We start from the raw sequence: 19,493 nt of genomic DNA on the forward strand, positions 1-19,493 counted from the left end.
CTTTGAAGAACACTTTAAATCTTTAAATTCTTCTTCAATCTTCACTCCAAATTGTTGTGGACCACCACTTGATCTTTCCTACTATCCTCTAGAATCTTAGATTGGATTGTGAGATCCAAAATGAGGGTGAAAATTAAGAGAAAAATCCATCCTTGGAGTATTTTGGTGTGAAGAGAGAATAACCAATTTTCCTCTCAATTTTTCATTTTTGCATTAATACTTCATCCTGGAAAATGAAATCCTTTTTGTTCATCTACAACATGCACCTCAAACCCATGAGAGACTAACACCAAAACTTAAGATATATTAGTGGAAAATTAGTGTCGATTATGGGAAAAACTCACTTAATGAAATTTCATAATTTTTAAATTGAATTTAAAATTCAATTTTAAATTTTAAAATCAAAATTTCAAAATTAATATGAAATTATAATTTTATATATTAATTCAAAAATTAATATAAAATTTCATTAATCTTATACAAAATTAATTCAATGATTAATTTCAAATAAAATTAAACCTTAATAATTAATTAAAATTTTTAATTAATTATATTAATTTAATATCAAATATTAAATTTATTAAATACCAATTCCACAATCATGAATCTCTATTCATGTAATTAATATTTAAATCAAATTTAAATATTATCAATTCTCCAATTCCGTTTAATTCGATAATTAAATGTGTAATCATGTCGTATATAATTATTGATTCCCTTAATTCGAATTTGAACGTTTCAAATTCACTCATCATGTTATTCTTAGGTTTAATCCACTTGAAAGCTAGTAGGGGACCTAATGGACCTACAGATCATGGGCTCTAATCATCTGAGATTAACCGGTTAAACTCTTTAATCTAATTAACCAACATTCATTAACTACCGGGTCACTCCACTAAATCCCAGTAGTTACACTCCCCTCACTATAGATATATTTCTATCTACTCGATATAACCATAATCAGTAAGCCAACTCTTCACAGGTTGTTCGTAATAATGGTTGGATCAATAGTTGTTTTTATGTCCGAGATTACATCTTGTCCCTTAAGTCCCACTGATCCTCTAATGAACAACTGGTTTGTGATCCAATCATCAAACCGAGTCCCTTTCAGGCTAATGAAAAGGTGGGGTCCCTTGTTCAAGACCCAACCTCTCTACTATCCCTAAAATGTGTATAAGTGAATTTCGTCTTGCACCCTATGCCCTTAGCTATCTACCCGGTTTTACCCCTGAAATAGAAGACTTATTGAACCAGTGTTGTTGAGCCAACCCTCGCCCATGCAAATCTAAGGATAATTTTGAATAAACAGAAGTTCATAGTTAGCTCAAGATTAAGGTTAAGTTATCGAGGTCATCGCTTTGAAATAGTCAGTCTTAAACAGTAAACAACGTTATAAAGTAAGAATGATTTATTTCTTGGTCCGGTTTTATACAAACTCTTTGCATAGGACGCCTCACTTGCATATCTCCACATGAATGAATTAGGATCACATCCTTTGTAGCACTTTACAACAATTATAACATCTACAAAGTGGGCCGCATCCGATAGTGTCCCCAGAATAAGGTATCCAACCTTATCCATATACTATAGACCATTTGACTATCTACTCGAACTTAATCCACTCTTATCTCTCCACATAAAGTCCAAGCACTCATATAATAGCCATGGATCTTATTTTATTGGATTTAGGTTCTTCGTAAAACGAAACGAGCAATTAAAATTCAATAACAACTTTATTGAATTAAAATTCAACGACATCTATATTGATTAACAAAATAAGTTTATTGTTTACAAACCATAAGTTTAATTCACCAGCATTATCAAGACGAACGGTCTTAATTGTATAATCAAGGAATTGGGCTCTTAACTTAATTATTTGAGTAAATAATCTTGCAAATGCAAGATTTCGACTTGATAATAAGCACATGTGTGATCATCTACTAGATGCATCTATTAATACCATAAAATATCTAAATGATCCAGTTGGTGGGTTAATAGGTCCACACATATCACAATGAATTTGTTCTAAAAATGCAGGTGATTCAATCTTCACTTTAGTTGGTGACTAATTATCAATTTTTCTTGAGCACAAACATCACATGATAATTTACTAGATTAAATAATCTTCTGACTCTTCAATGAATGTCCATTTGAATTCTCAATAATTATCCTTATCATTATAGATCCTGGATGACCCAATAGGTCATGTCAAATTGTAAATATGTCTGGCTTCATGAACTTCAGGTTCATTATTGCATATCTTTCAATTACTCGTATATGAGTATAATACAATTCAGAAGATAAAGAATACAACTTTTCCATATACGTTTTTCATTTGAGACAGTAGAGATAATATATAGATACTACACATTATTCTTACTATTAGACTTAATATGATAACCATTGTAATGTATATCTTTAAAACTAAGTAGATTTCTCTTTGATTGACTAGAGAATAATGCACTATCAATTGAAAATTTTATTCCTCTAGGAAAAATAATATTTGCTTTTCCAAAGTCTTCAATCAAGTTTGTAGAACCTGATATCGTATTAACTTTTTCTTCTAGCATTGTCAATTTAGAAAAATATTTTCTACTTGTAAGTATTGTATGTGTAGTTGCACTGTCTGCCAAACATAAATCTTCTTTATTCATTTTTTAGTCACCTAATATAAACAATGATCTGGGTTTCTTTACTAAAAAAAATAATTACAATAAGAAAAACAATATTTGGAATATATAAAGGTTAACATCTACTAAGAGAAAAAAAAAATATGGAGATGAATAAAAAAAACAAAAACATTAACTGTAGATATTTTTAAAGTCAAAGGAAACACTTGATGTTTCATCAATTCTGCCGATTTTCTCTTCAGGAGATTCAAAGAAGTCTGCTAGATCCAAATTTGTCATATGACATGGGTCAAATATATCACTATCCTGGTATGTTAAATTTGCTTCCACATTTTTCTCTTTTTCCTTAAGGAGGCTTGATAGAGATCGATGACGTACGACAGGTACATGACCAATGTCAAGTCATTCTAAATCGGAAACATTTATTTTCAACATTTTTTGAACTCTTATCTTGTGGACCTTTTCTTTTGTGATCATCATTTTGTGTGGTTCTTTTGAAATTTGAATGATTAGAATGACCACATGAAAGTAATAATTATGTTTTCGTCTGCCACAGTCATGACCATGACCTCGACCACGATTATTATTAAAATTCACAGCATTCCTTTCAAGGAATAGTGTCATTCCGATGGTCGAGATTCATTATTTTTTATTAATAACTCGTTATTTTGTTCGGCTACGAGAAGACATGAAATTAGTTCAGAATATTGTTTAAAACTATTCTCTCAATATTGCTGCTGCAGAAGCATATTCGGGACATGAAATATAGAAAATGTTTTTTCTTAACATATCAACATCAATAATTCTCTCTCCGCATAACAACAATTTCGAACTGATTTTAAATAATGCGGAGTTGTAATCACTTACTAATTTAAAATCTTGTAGCCTTAAATGCATCCATTCATAATGAGCTTTAGGAAGAATAACTATTTTTTGATGATCATACCCCACTTTGAAAATGTTCCACAAGATACGGGGATCTTTTATTGTAAGATACTTCATTTTCAATCCCTCATGGAGATGATAACGAAGGAAAATCGTAGCTTTTGCTTTGTCTTGACTGGATGTCGTATTTCCTTATTTAATTTTCTCCCCAAGGTTCATGACATCCAGGTGGATTTCAACATCAAGCACCCATGATAAATAATTATTGCCGTTAATATCAAGGGCGACAAATTCTAATTTTGTGAGATTTGTCATTGCAGCACTATCATATAATATTGTAATTATGTTAGAAATTTAATAGATATTAAATATGCAAAATAGCATTAAATTTATTAATTATAACGAAGAGGAAAAATCGACATACCTTATGACCTACCTTTAGCAGGAAAAATGACAGGAGCTCGTGCTTATAACGTATTGTGAATTTGAGGAGCACAATGGGAACACAGATGCCAATAAAATGTAATATTAAAATAAATTAATATAATATAAATATATGGAATAAATAAATATTAAAATAATTAAACATAATATATATATATATATATAACAAATAAAAAATGTAAATAAAATAACAAATTATGGATTTCTCTACTTTCTCCAATCTTTTTGGAATTTGCCCAATGTGTGTCTTTCAAAATTCACTAAATACTACTATTTATAGGCAATTTGGCAAGTAGGAGGTGAATTATATTGACACTAAGAATGAGTATTTACAAGACACATGGACAACACTTTGAAAAATTGGGGCATGACACATAGTCAATGAACACTAAGCATGAGCATCTAATGGATAAATATTATATTTCCACTACATTATTAATTGTGTCACAACAGGTTTTCTCATTTGCACGAGAACATCTTTCATTTAGGAGGTTATTATTGGGGTTGATGCTTTAAATCTCGTAGGGTTCTGTAGTTTGTAATTGTATCGTACAAACATTTTTTTTATTTAATAAAATATGAGTTTTTTTTTTTTTTTTTGCTATTTAATAGCATTAAACCCACAAACCGATCAACTAACATCCAAGGTTATCATCTATAGCTTAAATATGTATGTAGAGACATATGAGTGGATCATATTCAAGTGATAACCTAAATGGTCTGTAGTAGATGGATAAGGTTGGATACCTTCCTCTGGTGACACAATAAATACAACCCGCTTTGTAGATGTTACAATTGTTGTAAAGTGTTATAAATGATCTAATCCCGATCACTCATGTGGAGACATGTGAGCAAGGGTATTCTATACAAAGGAGTTTGTAAAAGACCAGACTACGAAATAACTAGTCTCATTATATAATGTCGTTCATAATTGAGACTTACATTTCACAAGGATGACTATAGGTGACATGACCTGAATCCTGTGAATGTTGTGAACTCCTGCCTATGAACGCGGTCCTTTGATTTGTATGAGTGGCCTGATTGCCGACTCAATAAGCATACCATTTGGGAATTCTTCTGATTGAGGATCTGGGAATTTTTGAATCGTCCGTCCGGAAAAGAAATAGAAGAGCGTGTTGGTCTAAACTCGTAATCGATCGCTTAATCTTGAGCGCCTATACGATAGTCATTTTGTGCCTAAACAATCGTCTACCTCACGCTTAAACGATCGCACGCTAGTTCCTACACGATCGAATAGCTTCTCTAAACGATCGTATAGTGTGCCGTGTTTGCTAAATAATCGTATACTTTTTCCTAAACGATCGTTCAGTAAAACCTACACAATCATGTAATTTCTCCTAAACGATAAGCATCTTGCTATATGATAGCATCCTTTTCCCTCCCACTTGTTTATCGCCTGCATAATCTGTTCTTTCTCCTTCCTCTACCAATTCATCAAAAACCACGCTTTGGGTTCTTACACCGAGAATACCTAGGGCTATTTTCTAGTAGTGTCGTCCCCGCGGCGTTCGTGTTTGTGCGATTGTTCGTGCTGTTGTAGTCGACGCTTCTACTTGGCGTTGGTTGATCGGGTAGAGGTCATCCGTTGCGTTGAGTTTCGAAGTTTGAAGACCGTCTTCAATTGGTATATGAACTCTCTCCTTTGTAATTTTTGTTCAAAGTATGCCTTTAATTGACTGTTCGTTTGCATAACTATGCGTTTGAACATATTTCATATATTTCGATCACTGTGAAATTGGAGTGATCAGAACGCGCTCATGGAACTCTTCAGTAAGAGATCCTTCAATTGGTATCAGAGCCAGGTTCTGATACTCTGATTTCATATGTTGCAATGAAATTACATTTACGTTCTTGGTGCCTGCATTTCTACACTGTTTAATGGTTAAATTGCTGTGGATGTGCGGATTAATGAATGTTTTCGTGGATGATTAGCCTCGGTTTGATTTAAATCTTTTACATTTACGGTTGTTTGTAAATACCTCTACGTTTTTGGGCATTAATAATTGTTATCGAGTCTGTATTCAAAGTATGTTTGAAGTTTTGAGTGGTTCGAAGAAGCAGATCAGAGCAAACGTTGCAGTTCTTCGAGGAAGGGGACGATCTAGGGTTGATCGTATCATGCAGACTATAGTGTACGCGATCGCTATTGATCGCATCATACAGTCGATGGGGTACGCGATCACTATTGAACGCATCGGTTAAATGATGGGATATGCGATCAAGAGTTGGTTGCATCGTATTGACGATTGGGTACGCGATCGTAGAGTATCAAGTCGTGTAGACGATAGGATGCTCGTGTATCATTTAACGCGTGCGCGCACTAGACGATCATTTAGGTCAGCAAGCTTCATCACTTAGTAACTGACTAAACGATCGCTTAGTAACGCAAGGTAAATCATTTACCTGTCGCCGTATTAAGCGATCGCATAGATGATCAGGCTTCACAGCCTCATTGTCGTCTACGCGATCATTTAATTTTACTTCTATCGTCTAGTGCGCACTGGACGATCGTCTACCTATGGCGTTTACTACACGATGGAGTCCTTGTGGTGATTCAAGACCCGGTTCAACTGTGAACCAGTTTGCTCGATGAAAAATGTAATAGATAGGGTTATTTCATTTCGGTTCTTTTTTTTTTTTTTTTTTTTGTAAAGGCTCATCCCGGTCCATTAATCCTTTATTTATTGCATGCGATGTATGTTTTTTATATGTCATATGGTATACACATATAGTAAATCCCACCTTAGGTTATACAATGTTCATGCATTATCTCTTTATTGTAATTGTTATAATTTAGAGAAACATGATTTAATTATGTAAGAGCATGCTCATGCATCATATAATATAAGAGTTATATTTATACATGCATAAAAAGCATTGAAATGCATCATTTTTAACTTGGGTATAACCCTTCGCCTCTAGTCTAGTCTTGAAGATTTGTACCTTTCCATCACTACTCGTTTTCTCTTGTAGATCCATTTGCAATCTATAGATTTAACCCCGTCAGGTAGATCTACAAGATCCTAAACTAAATTGAAGTACATCGGCTTCATTCCGAGATCCATAGCTCTGATCCACTTATGTTTGTCAACATCCTTCATTGCTTTCTTGTAAGACAATGGATCCTCAACATCTTCGTCAGCTACCATAGCTAGGATTTCTGTTAAACCTATGTAACGAACAAGTGGGTTCGCAACCCTCCTACTGCGTCGAGGCTTCCTCAACTCTTGAGGTAGAATTGACTTACTAGATGATCCAACTTCAACAACTCTTGTGTTATTCAACAAATCTTGTTGAAGGTTCAGTAAATTCCCTAGAAAGTTCATTCAACACAACCTTACTGCGGGATTTGTGCTCCCTTATATGGTCTTTTTCCAAAAAGGTAGTGTTTGTTGATACAAACACTTTATTTTCCTTAGGGTCGAAGAAGTAACTACCTCTCATTCCTTTGGGGTAGCCTACAAATAGGCACAATTTTGAACGAGGTTCCAGTTTCATATGATTTTTCTCAAGCACATGCACTGGACAACCCCAGTCATTCCTTTGGGATAGCCTACAATATAACATATAACCTATAGTTTAATACAATACAATATAACCTATAGTTTAATTCTCTCGACAACAATATTTAATATAAATATCATTTATATTAAATTTATTTATATGAATCCAATTCATATAATTAATATTTGAATCATATTCAAATATTTAATATCTCTCAAATAAATACTTAATATTATAATATATCAAATACATTATAGTAATCATATCATATATAATTTAAATTTAAATTAATTATATCATATATAATTAATTAAATTCTTCAATAAATTTGAACAATTCAAATTAATCCAAAAACTAATTCTCATTAAATCCCATTAACCTACCGAGGGGACCTCATGGACTTGTAGCTTGAAGCTCAAACGATATGTGAATAATTAATTAAACTCTTTAATTAAATTATTCATTATTTGTTAACTGTAGGGCACTTCACTAAAGACCAACAACTGCACTCTTTAGACAATAGATATATTTCTATGTCCATTGGATATAACCAATCCATGGTACAATGACCCTTCATAAATTGCTCGTAAGTATAGCTAAACCAAAATTATTGTTTTGCCCCTATAGTTACATCTAACTCCTTAAATATCACTGATCCCTCTAATGAACAATAAATCATAGTCCAACTATGACCAAACCTCTCTCAGGCCAGGAGAGGGTGTGGCGTCACATTGTTCAAGCTCGGAATCAGTTCTTAAGGGAGCAACTTATCTACTTGCCCCGACATAGGGGAAGGGGTAAATTTCTTCTTGTGTAGCTATGTTCCCAACTCCCCAATCAGACAAATCCTCAAAATGGTAGGCTTGTTGAGTCGACAATCTGGCCAATCCTCACCCATACAAATCAAAGAACCGCTTTCATAGGCAGGAGTTCACAACTCACTCAGGATTCAGGTCATGTTACTTATGGTCATCCTAGTGAAATGTAATTCTCTATTATGAACGGCGTTATATAATGAGACTAAACATTTCGTGATCTAGTATTATACAAACTCCTTGGTATAGAATATCCTCACTCACATGTCTCCACATGAATGACTAGGATCAGATCATTTGTAGCACTTTACAATAATTGTAACATCTACAAAGCGGGTCATACTCGTAGTATCACCAGGATAAGGTACCCAACTTTATCCATCTACTATAGACCATTTGGGTTATCACTTAAACATGATCCACCCATATGTCTCTACATACATGTTTAAGCTACAAGATAACCTTGGATGTTAGTTTATTGGTTTGTAGTTAATGCAACTAATTTTGAATTAAAACATCATATATTTTATTACATAAATAAAATGTTTGTACAATATAATTACAAACTATAGTACTGTACGAGATTTTGGGCATCAACCCCAACATTAAGTACTCTAATTAGGTTAATTTCATAGAAATAAGCATGCAATTTAACACAAGATAAAGGGATTAAGAGTATACAACCTTTGTAGCCTAAATTCCTTCTTTCTTTTTTTTTTTTTATTTATCAATTCTTCTCATAATGGTTGATAGACCACCACGAGAGTCTTCCCGACTATTCTCTGGCCTTAGAACGGGATGGTGGGATCCAATGAGTGACCAGTTTGGAGAAAAATTGAACAAGAATTTGAGAAAGAATTAGGGTTAGGTTTTTTTTTTTTTTTTCTTTCTAAAATCTCATGAATTTCCAATTTTGCCAAGAGCATTAAATTTCATAGAATTCTTCTATTTATAGACAAAAACATACCAATCATACAATTTTTGAATTAATGAAAAATTAACACTCAAAATTTCATTAACTCTTTAGTGGAAATTAGTGGGATTAGTGTCTTCATGTGGAATCAACACCTAGCAATAATATTTTAATAAAAAAATAAATATTAAATTTTTCCACTAAAAAGAATAATAGATCTTTCCACTAAATTGGTCAAATGGTCAAAGTTTTGACTTTGAAAGTCAATAATCAACATTTTAACTTTTTGACTTTCAAAGTCAATAGTCAACTTTTTGGCTTTTATCTTAATTTTGACCTAGTCAACAATTTTGACTTTTTTAATTTAAAAAAATTAAATAATTAATTTTAAGTTAAACAATTAAGTAAACAATTTAATTAGTTTAAACCACACTAATTCTGATAAATTCTGATCGATCGTTTTTTAATCCCTATTTAGAAATTGTGATATTCAAATCTTATTTAAATATATATTTTCTCTCTATGTGTTTAATTCATAATTAAATACTAGGTTAAATATATCGGATATATTTAACCATTTATTCCAAGAAAATCGAATTTTAAAACTTTGAATTCGTTCGTCACACTGTTTTAAGGTTGAGTCTGATATGAGCGAGTAGAGGGACCTAATGAACCTACAAATCATGAGCTCCAACGATCCGAGATTAACCAACTAAACTCTTTAACCTAGTTAACCAACATTCATTAACTACCGGGACACTCCACTATAGCCTAGGAGTTGAACTCTCCTCATTGTAAATATATTTCTGTCCACCCAATATAACCATTATCAGTAAGTCAACCCTTCACAGATCGTTCGTAATTATGGTTGGGTCAAATATCCGTTTTACCCCCACAATTACCTCTTGTTCCTTAAGTCTGACCAATTCTCTAATGAACAATTAATTTTTTATCCAATCACTAAATCGAGTCACTCTCAAGCCAATGAGAGGGTGGTGCCTCTTATTCAAGACTTAGAGTCACCACTTAAAGGAACAACCTCTCTACTATCCCTAAAAACGGGTAGGAGCGAATTTCATCTTGGACTCTATGTCCCCAACTATTTACCCGGTTTTACCCCTGAAATAGGAGGCATATTGAATCGGCACTGACGAGCCACCCCCACCCATGCAGATCTAAGGATAATCTCGAATAAATAGAAGTTCATAGTTAGTTTAAGATTAGGGTCAAGTTACCTAGGTCATCATTTTGAAACAGTCAATTTTAACAGTAAACGATATTATAAAGAAAAGTGACTATTTCATGGTCTTGTCTTATGCAAATATCTTTTGCACAGGATGTCCCCACTCACACATCTCTACATAAACGACTTTGAGATCACATTTTTTATATCATATACAAAGTATGTCGTAGTCATAGTGTCCCCAAGATAAGGTACCCATCCCTATCCATATATTTGTAGATTGTTTTGACTATATACTTAAACTTGATTCACTTTTATGTCTCTACATAACGTTCAAGTATTCATGCTACAGCTAAGAGTTTGTTAGTTTATTGGATTTAGATTTTTACAAGTGCAATTTACATGTTCAATAACAATATTATTGAATAAACCTTAATAACAACTTTATTGAAAACAGAATAAGTTTAAAGATTACAAACTACGAGTTTTGGGATATACAACCCAACAAGTTTAAATCTCACTTCTTACATTTATTTTTTTTTAGGAAGTCATCTACATGACTATTCAAATTCAGTTTTAAATTTTCTTTTGTATATTTTTGTAAAGCTTCAACTTCAATAAATCTTTGGCATTTTAATTTCTTCTTCACCTTCTTCATGACTTCTTCTTCAATTTCTTCTCCTAATTTGCGAGGTAAATTTTTTTTCTTCTTTTTAAGTTTGTTATTTTATTTATATACATTTGGTTTTAATATTTCAAATCATTCTTATTTTTTGTTTTAGTTTTTTAAATTTCTTCTTCAACTTCTTCTTGGCTTTTTCTTCAACTTCTTCTTGGCTTCTTCTTCAACTTCTTCTCCTAGTTTATGAGGTAAGTTTTGTAATTTATTTTTCTTCTTCTTTTTAAGTTTGTTATTTTATTTATATGCTTTTGGTGTTCATATTTCAAACCATTTTTTTATGTAGTTTCTTCATTTTATATTTATTTTATTAATTTTTGAAATAATTTATGGATCTTAAGTAAACATCTTAAACTCTGCTTGCTGGGTTGTTAAGTTATGGTATTGTTGTTATATTGTCAATTTCTTCTTGATTTATTGTCGTTACAATGTTATTGTAGATTTAATTTGAAATCTAAATGGAGAAATTGTGATGTACATTGTACAAAAGTCAGTAAATTTATGAATTTTTTGAACTACTCACTTATAAATTTTTACTGAATTATAAAACCTCCACCAACCAAATTTCTAATCCACCACTAATTACGATAAAGATAGAGTTTGAGGATTTTTTTAGTATAACAATTATGGAATGAATAATTGAATTCCCAATCATGTTAATTACTGTTGGGTCACTTTAGTTAGAGTTTTGAAGATTTAAACTTTCTATTTTAAGGAAAAGAATAGGTGCATTAACTCATAAGCAAGTCCAATTTGGCAAGTTCACATACTTTCTCTCATTTGTGCATTTTGTATCCACATTTTCTCTCTATGGTTCCTCTCTACCTTTCTTCTCTACTTTTCTTCTTTCCTCTTCTTTCATGGACCTATTTAGTAACTATTCGATTTTTTGTTTTTAATTTTAAAAATTGAGCTTATAAAACCATTTCCAACATCGCAATTTTTTTTTATTTCATTTTCTATTTTCTACTGATATTTTAAAAATTCATGCTAAAATTTGAAAACTAAGGCCTCATTTGATAACCATTTGATCTTTTGTTTTTTGTTTTTTAAAATTAAGCCTACAAATAGTACTTTCACCTCCAAATTTATTCCTTTGTTATCTACTTTTTACAAATGGTTTAAAACACCAAGTCAAATTTTGAAAACAAAAGAAAAAAGTAGCTTTTAAAAATTTATTTACTTTTAGAATTTGTGAATTCAACTATTGTACTTAAGAAAAATACAAATCATCGTAAGGAATGGGAGAAAATATGCTTAATTTTCAAAAACTAAAAACAAAAATTGAAATAGTTACCAAACAAGGCTTAAAAAATTAGTTTTTGAAATTAGTTTTAATTTAGAAATTGACTAAGAATTCAACTCTTTTAACTATGAATAAAAATGATGGTAAGAAATTTAGAGGAAATTAACTTAATTTTCAAAAACCAATAGTTACCAAACAAGACCTTAATGTGCTAATTTTTATACATTTTAATTTAGTAATTTCTTCACGCATTTATTTTGGGTAATTGCAAAGGATAGCATTTTTAGAGTTAATAATTAAGTGTATAACAACATTTTTAAAGAATTACAAATATAATAAAATCTATTGGATAAACTCCTATTATCGATATTGTCTATCACATAATCAATATAGTCTATCATCGATAGACCCTAAGGGTTGGATATAAATTTTGGTATAAGTATAAATTATTTTGCTAATATTTGGAGTCTGATTGCTATATTTGCAATTACCCCTTTTATTTTCTTATATTAACAATCACTTTTTACATGTTTTTCACTTCAGTCTACTCCTATACAACATTTTAACATTTTTCTATCAATGAACCAAAATGAAAAATTATTTGAAAACGTGTAACAGCTGAAATTCAAAATTGGATTCAAACAATGGGGCATACAACCTTTGAAAAAGGTCGAAGGGAGTTAGTTAATGACATTGAAAAAGGCTTAAAAACGAATTGAGAACATGCAAGGTGGGGTAAAGTTTGAATTGGATCACAATTCAGAACCATCAAAATATCCAAATTAAATTAGCCTCAAATACCTTATCCATAAAGAAAAATAATAATAATAATAATAATAAACGTAACAAAAGCAAAGATAAGATTACATGACTTTAGGGATGGATGCATTCAAAATTGATCCTTCACAAAGGCAACCCCACGAGAGTCTCACGTGGGGTGGGCCCATGAAAAGGTTTGGGTGGGCCGACATGTCGAACACGAGGGAAGGTTGAAGGGGTGTGCTGCAGAAAAGGAAGAAGAGGAAAGGGAAAGAGTTTTTGAGGAGTGGTTTTGTGTCACGGATGGCAATGATAGGTGGACGACAATATTTTATTAATTTTGAATTGCTATTGGATTTGGAACAAGTAGGAGTTGGTTTCATACTTATCCGTGGGTTATTCTCTTCTTTAGTTATTCCAAATCTACAATTATTGAATGAATTAATGAATGAAGTGGCATGCTTCTTCTCCGCTTTCAATTTTGTGCCTATAAGTTTCTTTTCTTTTTTTCTTTTTTAACTACTTGGTTGTCGATTTTCAAATAATATTTTTAAAAATCAAATCAAATTTTGAAAAACAATTAAGTAGTTTTTGCTTTTAAATTTTAATTTAGAATTTAAGTGTTATTTCAAATAAATGCAACATCTATAGAACGAAAATTTAGAAGGGAAAAAAAATCTAAATTTCTAAGAATTGAAAACTAAAAACAAAACCATTATTTCCCTTTCACTATTCAATTATAATCTAGGTATTAAATGTTCGTTGACATCTTAATATTAGGTTGGCATTTCATCATTTTCGTAGGTTCGATATTGACATTTTTATTATATCCTTGAACAATTCACAAAACATAAAAATAAGGAACAAAATATTACTAATATAAATATGATAATAAATAGTAAAAATATTAATTAACTTATTTAAAAATCATAAAATATTTATCTATTAGTTATATATATATATATATAATAATCAACTTATTTATAAATATAATAAAATCACAAAAGGTTTCATGTACTATTTTGTCATCTTATTATATTTGAAAATATTGGTTTTATAATTTGAGTAATTGCATTAGATAGAATTTTTAGGGATAATAATTAACTATATAGCAACATTTTAAAAGTTACAAATATAGAAAAATCTATTGCTAATACACTTTACCCCAACTAGGGGTATTCTTTTTTTAAAAAAAAAAATTATATTTTTTCATATTTTCTAAAGTATAAGTGGTTTGGTTCGGTCTGGTTTCACAATTTTTTTTAAAATTTTTTTTATGCTTTTTCATATTTTCTAAATTATATATATTGATTTTTAATGTATTTGTTAAAAAAGCGATTCGATTCGGTTTCAAATCAATTTTCATATTTGAAACTTAACCAAACTGCAATAATTTAGTTTGAAAATATATCAAATCGAACCAAACCACATTAATTTGGTTATGGTTCGATTTCGATTTGGTTCTGGTTTGGTTCAACATTTGGTTCGATTTTAGCGGTTTCAATGATCACCCTTACCCTAAACCCTAATCCCAAAGTCTATTGCTAATAGACTCCGAAAACTAGATCTAAATATTATTATACATATAAATTCTCTTGCATTAAATTTTATATATATACAAATTCTCTCACATTGTATAATATTTGCTAGTACTTTGGGTTTGATTACTATATTTGCAACTATTCTTGATATTTTATCGACATTTTCATCAACATTTATATAGAAGTAAGACTTCAATATTTCTATTGATATCGACATTTTAAACTTTGATTCAATGGTGGCCGGCTTTCTTGGGAGCCTGGCTTAATACAATAACATCTATTTTCAGGCTTTACTTTTGAGCTTAATAAATGTTTTGTTTTTGTCGTTTAATTATATAATGTAATCACAATAACGATAATACAAATTATTCTTAGAGTTTAATTGAAGACGCTTCAAGTGTTGACCAAATCATCGTTACCAGTTGAAGATTCGATTTCCATGTACAAAGGCTTGACAGCTCTTGAGAGTCTGACAATGAAGCTTTTTAAGGAAAAAAAAATGGATTCTTCAGCATAATCCGAAGTTATGGGATATAAAAAACAGTTGATCCACGCATGAAATCGCCTAACCAAATGTCATCATCTTAAAGTATGAGGCTATGAATTTCAGGAGGCTTTAAATTCAAATCCCCAATAATTATTTTACAATCAGGCTCCGTGCATGTCACCAGCTGTAAATATATGGTATGGACGGTAAATGCAACCCTGACCTTAGTTTAATTTTTTTTTTTTTAGTACAACGAAGGAACATACAAACTCGTTTATATAAATATTTAATATCTTTCTTTATTTTAATTCAAATAGTTCTTTTATAACAAAAATTACTATGCACCCAAATATTTTTCCTTTTCTAATATCTTGGTAGAATTTTTAAGTATAACCTAATTAATATCAAACTTTAATATTAATTCCAATTCATTATTAAATATAAATATATTATTTATTTTAAAAATTACATTTGTAATTAATATTTTATATTATTTTAAGTACTTAATATAAAATTTTATTATTAATTACTAATATTTTAATTAATTTATATTTATGACAGTTTTTAAATATAGAAAAATAAACCAAAATATTTACAAGATATACCAAATTTTTAGAATTATCCATGATAAATGCTGATAAACATTAATAGACTTCTATTAGTGATAACTATCAATGATAGACGCTGATAAACATTGATAGACTTCTTAGAAGTCTATCAATGTTTATCAGCATCTATCATAAAGTTTATCAATGTTTATCAGCGTCTATCATTGATAGTTATCACTAATAGAAGTCTATCAATATTTATTAGCATCTATCATTGATAGTTCTAAAAATTTGATATATCTTGTAAATATTTTCAACAGTTTTACCATTTGAAATAATTTTCCTTATATTTATTTGACTTTTTAGTAATTAATTTAAATAATTTAATTAATTTTTAATATAGAAGTATTCATTTTTTTATTTAAAATTTATTTTTATTAGAAGTGATTAAATATATAATTAATATAACAATATATTAAATAATGCTAATTTTGATTTATGACTACATTTGTTTTAATTTAAGATAAATTAAGTAATTATTTAATTTTAGTTTCTATAAACAAAATTACTAAATCAAGTACGGTATTTAACCTTCATATTTAAACACGGACATTAATTATCTCAAGCATTTAAAATTCAGACATTTAAATTTCAAATATTTAATATTTATACCAATAAAACAATATATGACCCAAACGGACCCTTAAAAAACATACAACAATCCCATAATAAGATAATAGTATAGCAAATGATCGTTGGAAGGTCTTCAAATTTTCAAAATTAAATAAGGCGCAGTTGCAAACATAGCAGTCACACCTAAAATATCAACATATATAGTATAATACAAAAAAATTTAGAGATATAACAAAATTTAAATCTAACTCTTAGAGTCTATCAGTGATAGAATATTTTGCTAATAACTATTAATGATAGAGATCTTATTAGTACTATAGTCAATCTAATAGAAGTCTATCAACAATGAAGTGTATCACTGGTAGATTTTACTATATTTATCATTCTTTAAAAATATCGTTATACACTTAATTATTAACTCTAAAAGCTCTATCAAGTAACCATTGCAATTACCCTATAAATAATCTCTTTGTTGGGACTTCATAATTTTATTTACGTATTAATTCCATACCAACCAAAGAAGAGTTGGACCCAATGACTTATGTTCACCACAATCGCTCCCTCCTGATCTCATATTAACCAAATGATATTTTCTTCCATCTTTTGGCTTAAATTGTATGCTCAATTATAAGCTGGAGTCTGGAACTCAGGAAATAGTACATGTGAATAAGTTAGACAAGTGTTGCCCTACAATGGAAGAAACAGATGAAGAGTCCATATCAGGTGGGCTTAGCAAGGAGACAAGGGGAATAAGCCTGTTTATCTTCTCTCTTAGACATTAGACCAATCATGGGCCAACATCTGTCTCCCAGCACATGATGTTTCTCTTCACATACCCTTCACAATCCTCTTTCTATATAATCACTACCTTCTTAACCCCATCTTCAGGCCACAAAAACTTAAAACTTGAATTCAATTTCTCTCTTTGTAGTTCTTCTTCTTCTTCTTTTTCCATTCAAAATGAGGAGTTCAAAGATTTGGTCATGGCAGCAATGTTCAAGGCAAATCAGAGAGCAAAGGGCAAGACTTTATATTATCTGGAGATGTGCTGTGATGCTTCTGTGCTGGCATGATTAAACTACTCATCAAAAGCTAAAGGTAGAGTAAGAGGTTGAAGAGAAGTCAAATTGTGTCTGGAACTTCACTCTCTCTTACACTAACCATACCATACAGAGTTGAAGCATGGAATGTGTTCAAAACATTATGTACAGTGAAGGATAGAATCGTGTAACATTTTGGTAATTAGGTAGGAGAAAGTAGGATTGCGGAGAATTGTTCTTTTACTTCACCGTATGAAATACTATGTTATATAATCCTTTCCATACAAACAGAGATCAATTTCAAGACATCATTTCTTTAATTCTGCCGTTAATCCTTCTGTTTCTCTCATTCCCATTCTTGTGGGGATTCATAACCACAAAAAATATATTTTTCTAATCACGATAGGGTGGCTGAATTGATGTTCCTAATATTTAATCATGGAATGCCCCTGTAGTTAAGTTAATCTAATTCAATCATAGGTTGTCACATCAAGAAGTTTGAGAGCCACCTATTGGATTGCTTCCAGAACCTTTAATTCTATGTTGCGACTTGGCCACAAAATCACCACACATTTAACTTCAAGCCGTACCAAATTGAGTAGCTTTTAGTTTGCTAAAAAGTATAGCAATTTTCTCCTACATTCACTGTTGTTAAATGATTATATATATAAACTTTCCAAGTACTCCACTTTTGAGCAATTTCCCGACGTCCACAAAGTCTTCCTATTGGTTTCTGGAAGAAGATAGAGGGCCAGGGTTACACTATGTTTTCAGGAAAAGAGCTGTTTCCAACATTTAAACATAGTGAATGTTTTGTCTTTCCAACCAATATTACCTTGACTTTTTGTGCCTTTATAACTTAAGTCATTAATTTATTCAAGTTGGTTGAAGATTGTCTACACTACATCTTTATACTGATGGATTAGGACATTTTAGTTCCAAATATAGATACTGTTGGCAAAGCATCCATGTGAACTTAATTAACCGGCTTTCCACTGACCAGAAAAATTACAATTTCACCACATCTTCTCAATCACAACATGGGAGAGAAAGAGAAAAGATCTTCCAATTAAAACGAGCAAACATGATTCAAAAGCATGGCTGTAAATATTAACAATTTCTTAAATTATAATAAAAAGAAAAAAAAAAACCATATTGACAATTTTTAACCATGCAAATTTAATAATTTCGGTATATCATTCCTCCATGTATTCGCGATATATTTTGTGGTTGTTTATGTGATACAAGAGTAGAAAGCAAGGAGAACCTATATACTTAGCAAATTGACATAAAGATCACAACAAAAATGTATTTAATAATTTATTCGAGTAAAATAGATGAGCAATCTCCCAAACGGATGGGAGATAGTCTAATCTGTTACTATACAACTAATCCTACGGATGCACTCTACAAGGTCTACTTGCATAGATAGTCATTACACAATAAATATTGGAGTTTATACAATAAGGGAAAAGTAATTGCAATATAGAGTTTTTATAATGCAGATTTAGGCCCATAAATCTGAAAAGACGAAAATGGATATCACGGTTTGGCCCATTTTGAAGAAAAGCCCTATTTCGATAACCATCCTTCTTCTATGGATCTAGCCCATTTTCAAGCCCTACCATCCTTTGAAATCGGGGAAGATAAATCAAAAGTCATTGATAGCAAGCGATTCTTCTTCCTTTCTTTGATGTCGCTTCAATTGTGCGATTCTTCTTCCTCCCTTCGATTTCACTCAAAAATTCAAAAGATACATCTCTTCTTCTTCGTTTCTTCATCTTTTCTTCCTCGTTTCTTCGTCTCTTTTTCACTGATAGCAAACCTTTAAAACTGTAGGGCATCCTTCTTCTTCCATTGACAGTAATAATTTTAATTCTTCCTAAAATGATATTTGTTGATATTTGTTGATATGTTGTTAATAGTTCATTGATTTCCTTCAAATTAGGCATGGATGAATTATCCATCTTTTTAGGTATTTCACTCACTGTTTTATTATACATTTTGGTCACTATGATAGCTTTTCTTTCTAAATAAAAGTTGATTATATGAAGTTTATTTGTTCATATTTGTTGGCAGTTGTTGATATGTTGTTGATATGCTAATTGTGATTTGTTGATGTTTCAGTGAATATGTTGATAGTTTGTTGTTGATTGTATTTGATT

At 30.7% G+C, this 19,493-nt stretch overlaps 1 protein-coding gene across 1 annotated transcript; it reads left to right on the forward strand.

The window, feature by feature from the left end:
- The first annotated feature begins 17,160 nt into the window (after positions 1-17,160).
- On the forward strand, positions 17,161-17,648 carry RTFL14 (ROTUNDIFOLIA like 14). Its single transcript, XM_039032540.2, has one exon. It carries the CDS (start codon positions 17,249-17,251, stop codon positions 17,363-17,365), a length of 117 nt encoding a protein of 38 aa, XP_038888468.1. The 5' UTR covers positions 17,161-17,248; the 3' UTR covers positions 17,366-17,648.
- The last annotated feature ends 1,845 nt before the right edge of the window (positions 17,649-19,493 follow it).

The sequence above is a fragment of the Benincasa hispida genome, chromosome 5 (assembly GCF_027475165.1).
Source record: "Benincasa hispida cultivar pf3 chromosome 5, pf3_genome.v1.1, whole genome shotgun sequence".
NCBI lineage: Eukaryota > Viridiplantae > Streptophyta > Magnoliopsida > Cucurbitales > Cucurbitaceae > Benincasa > Benincasa hispida.

Coding starts and splice junctions, on each gene's coding strand:
- RTFL14 (XM_039032540.2), top strand. CDS start 17,249: ATGAGGAGTTCAAAGATTTGGTCATGGCAGCAATGTTCAAGGCAAATC.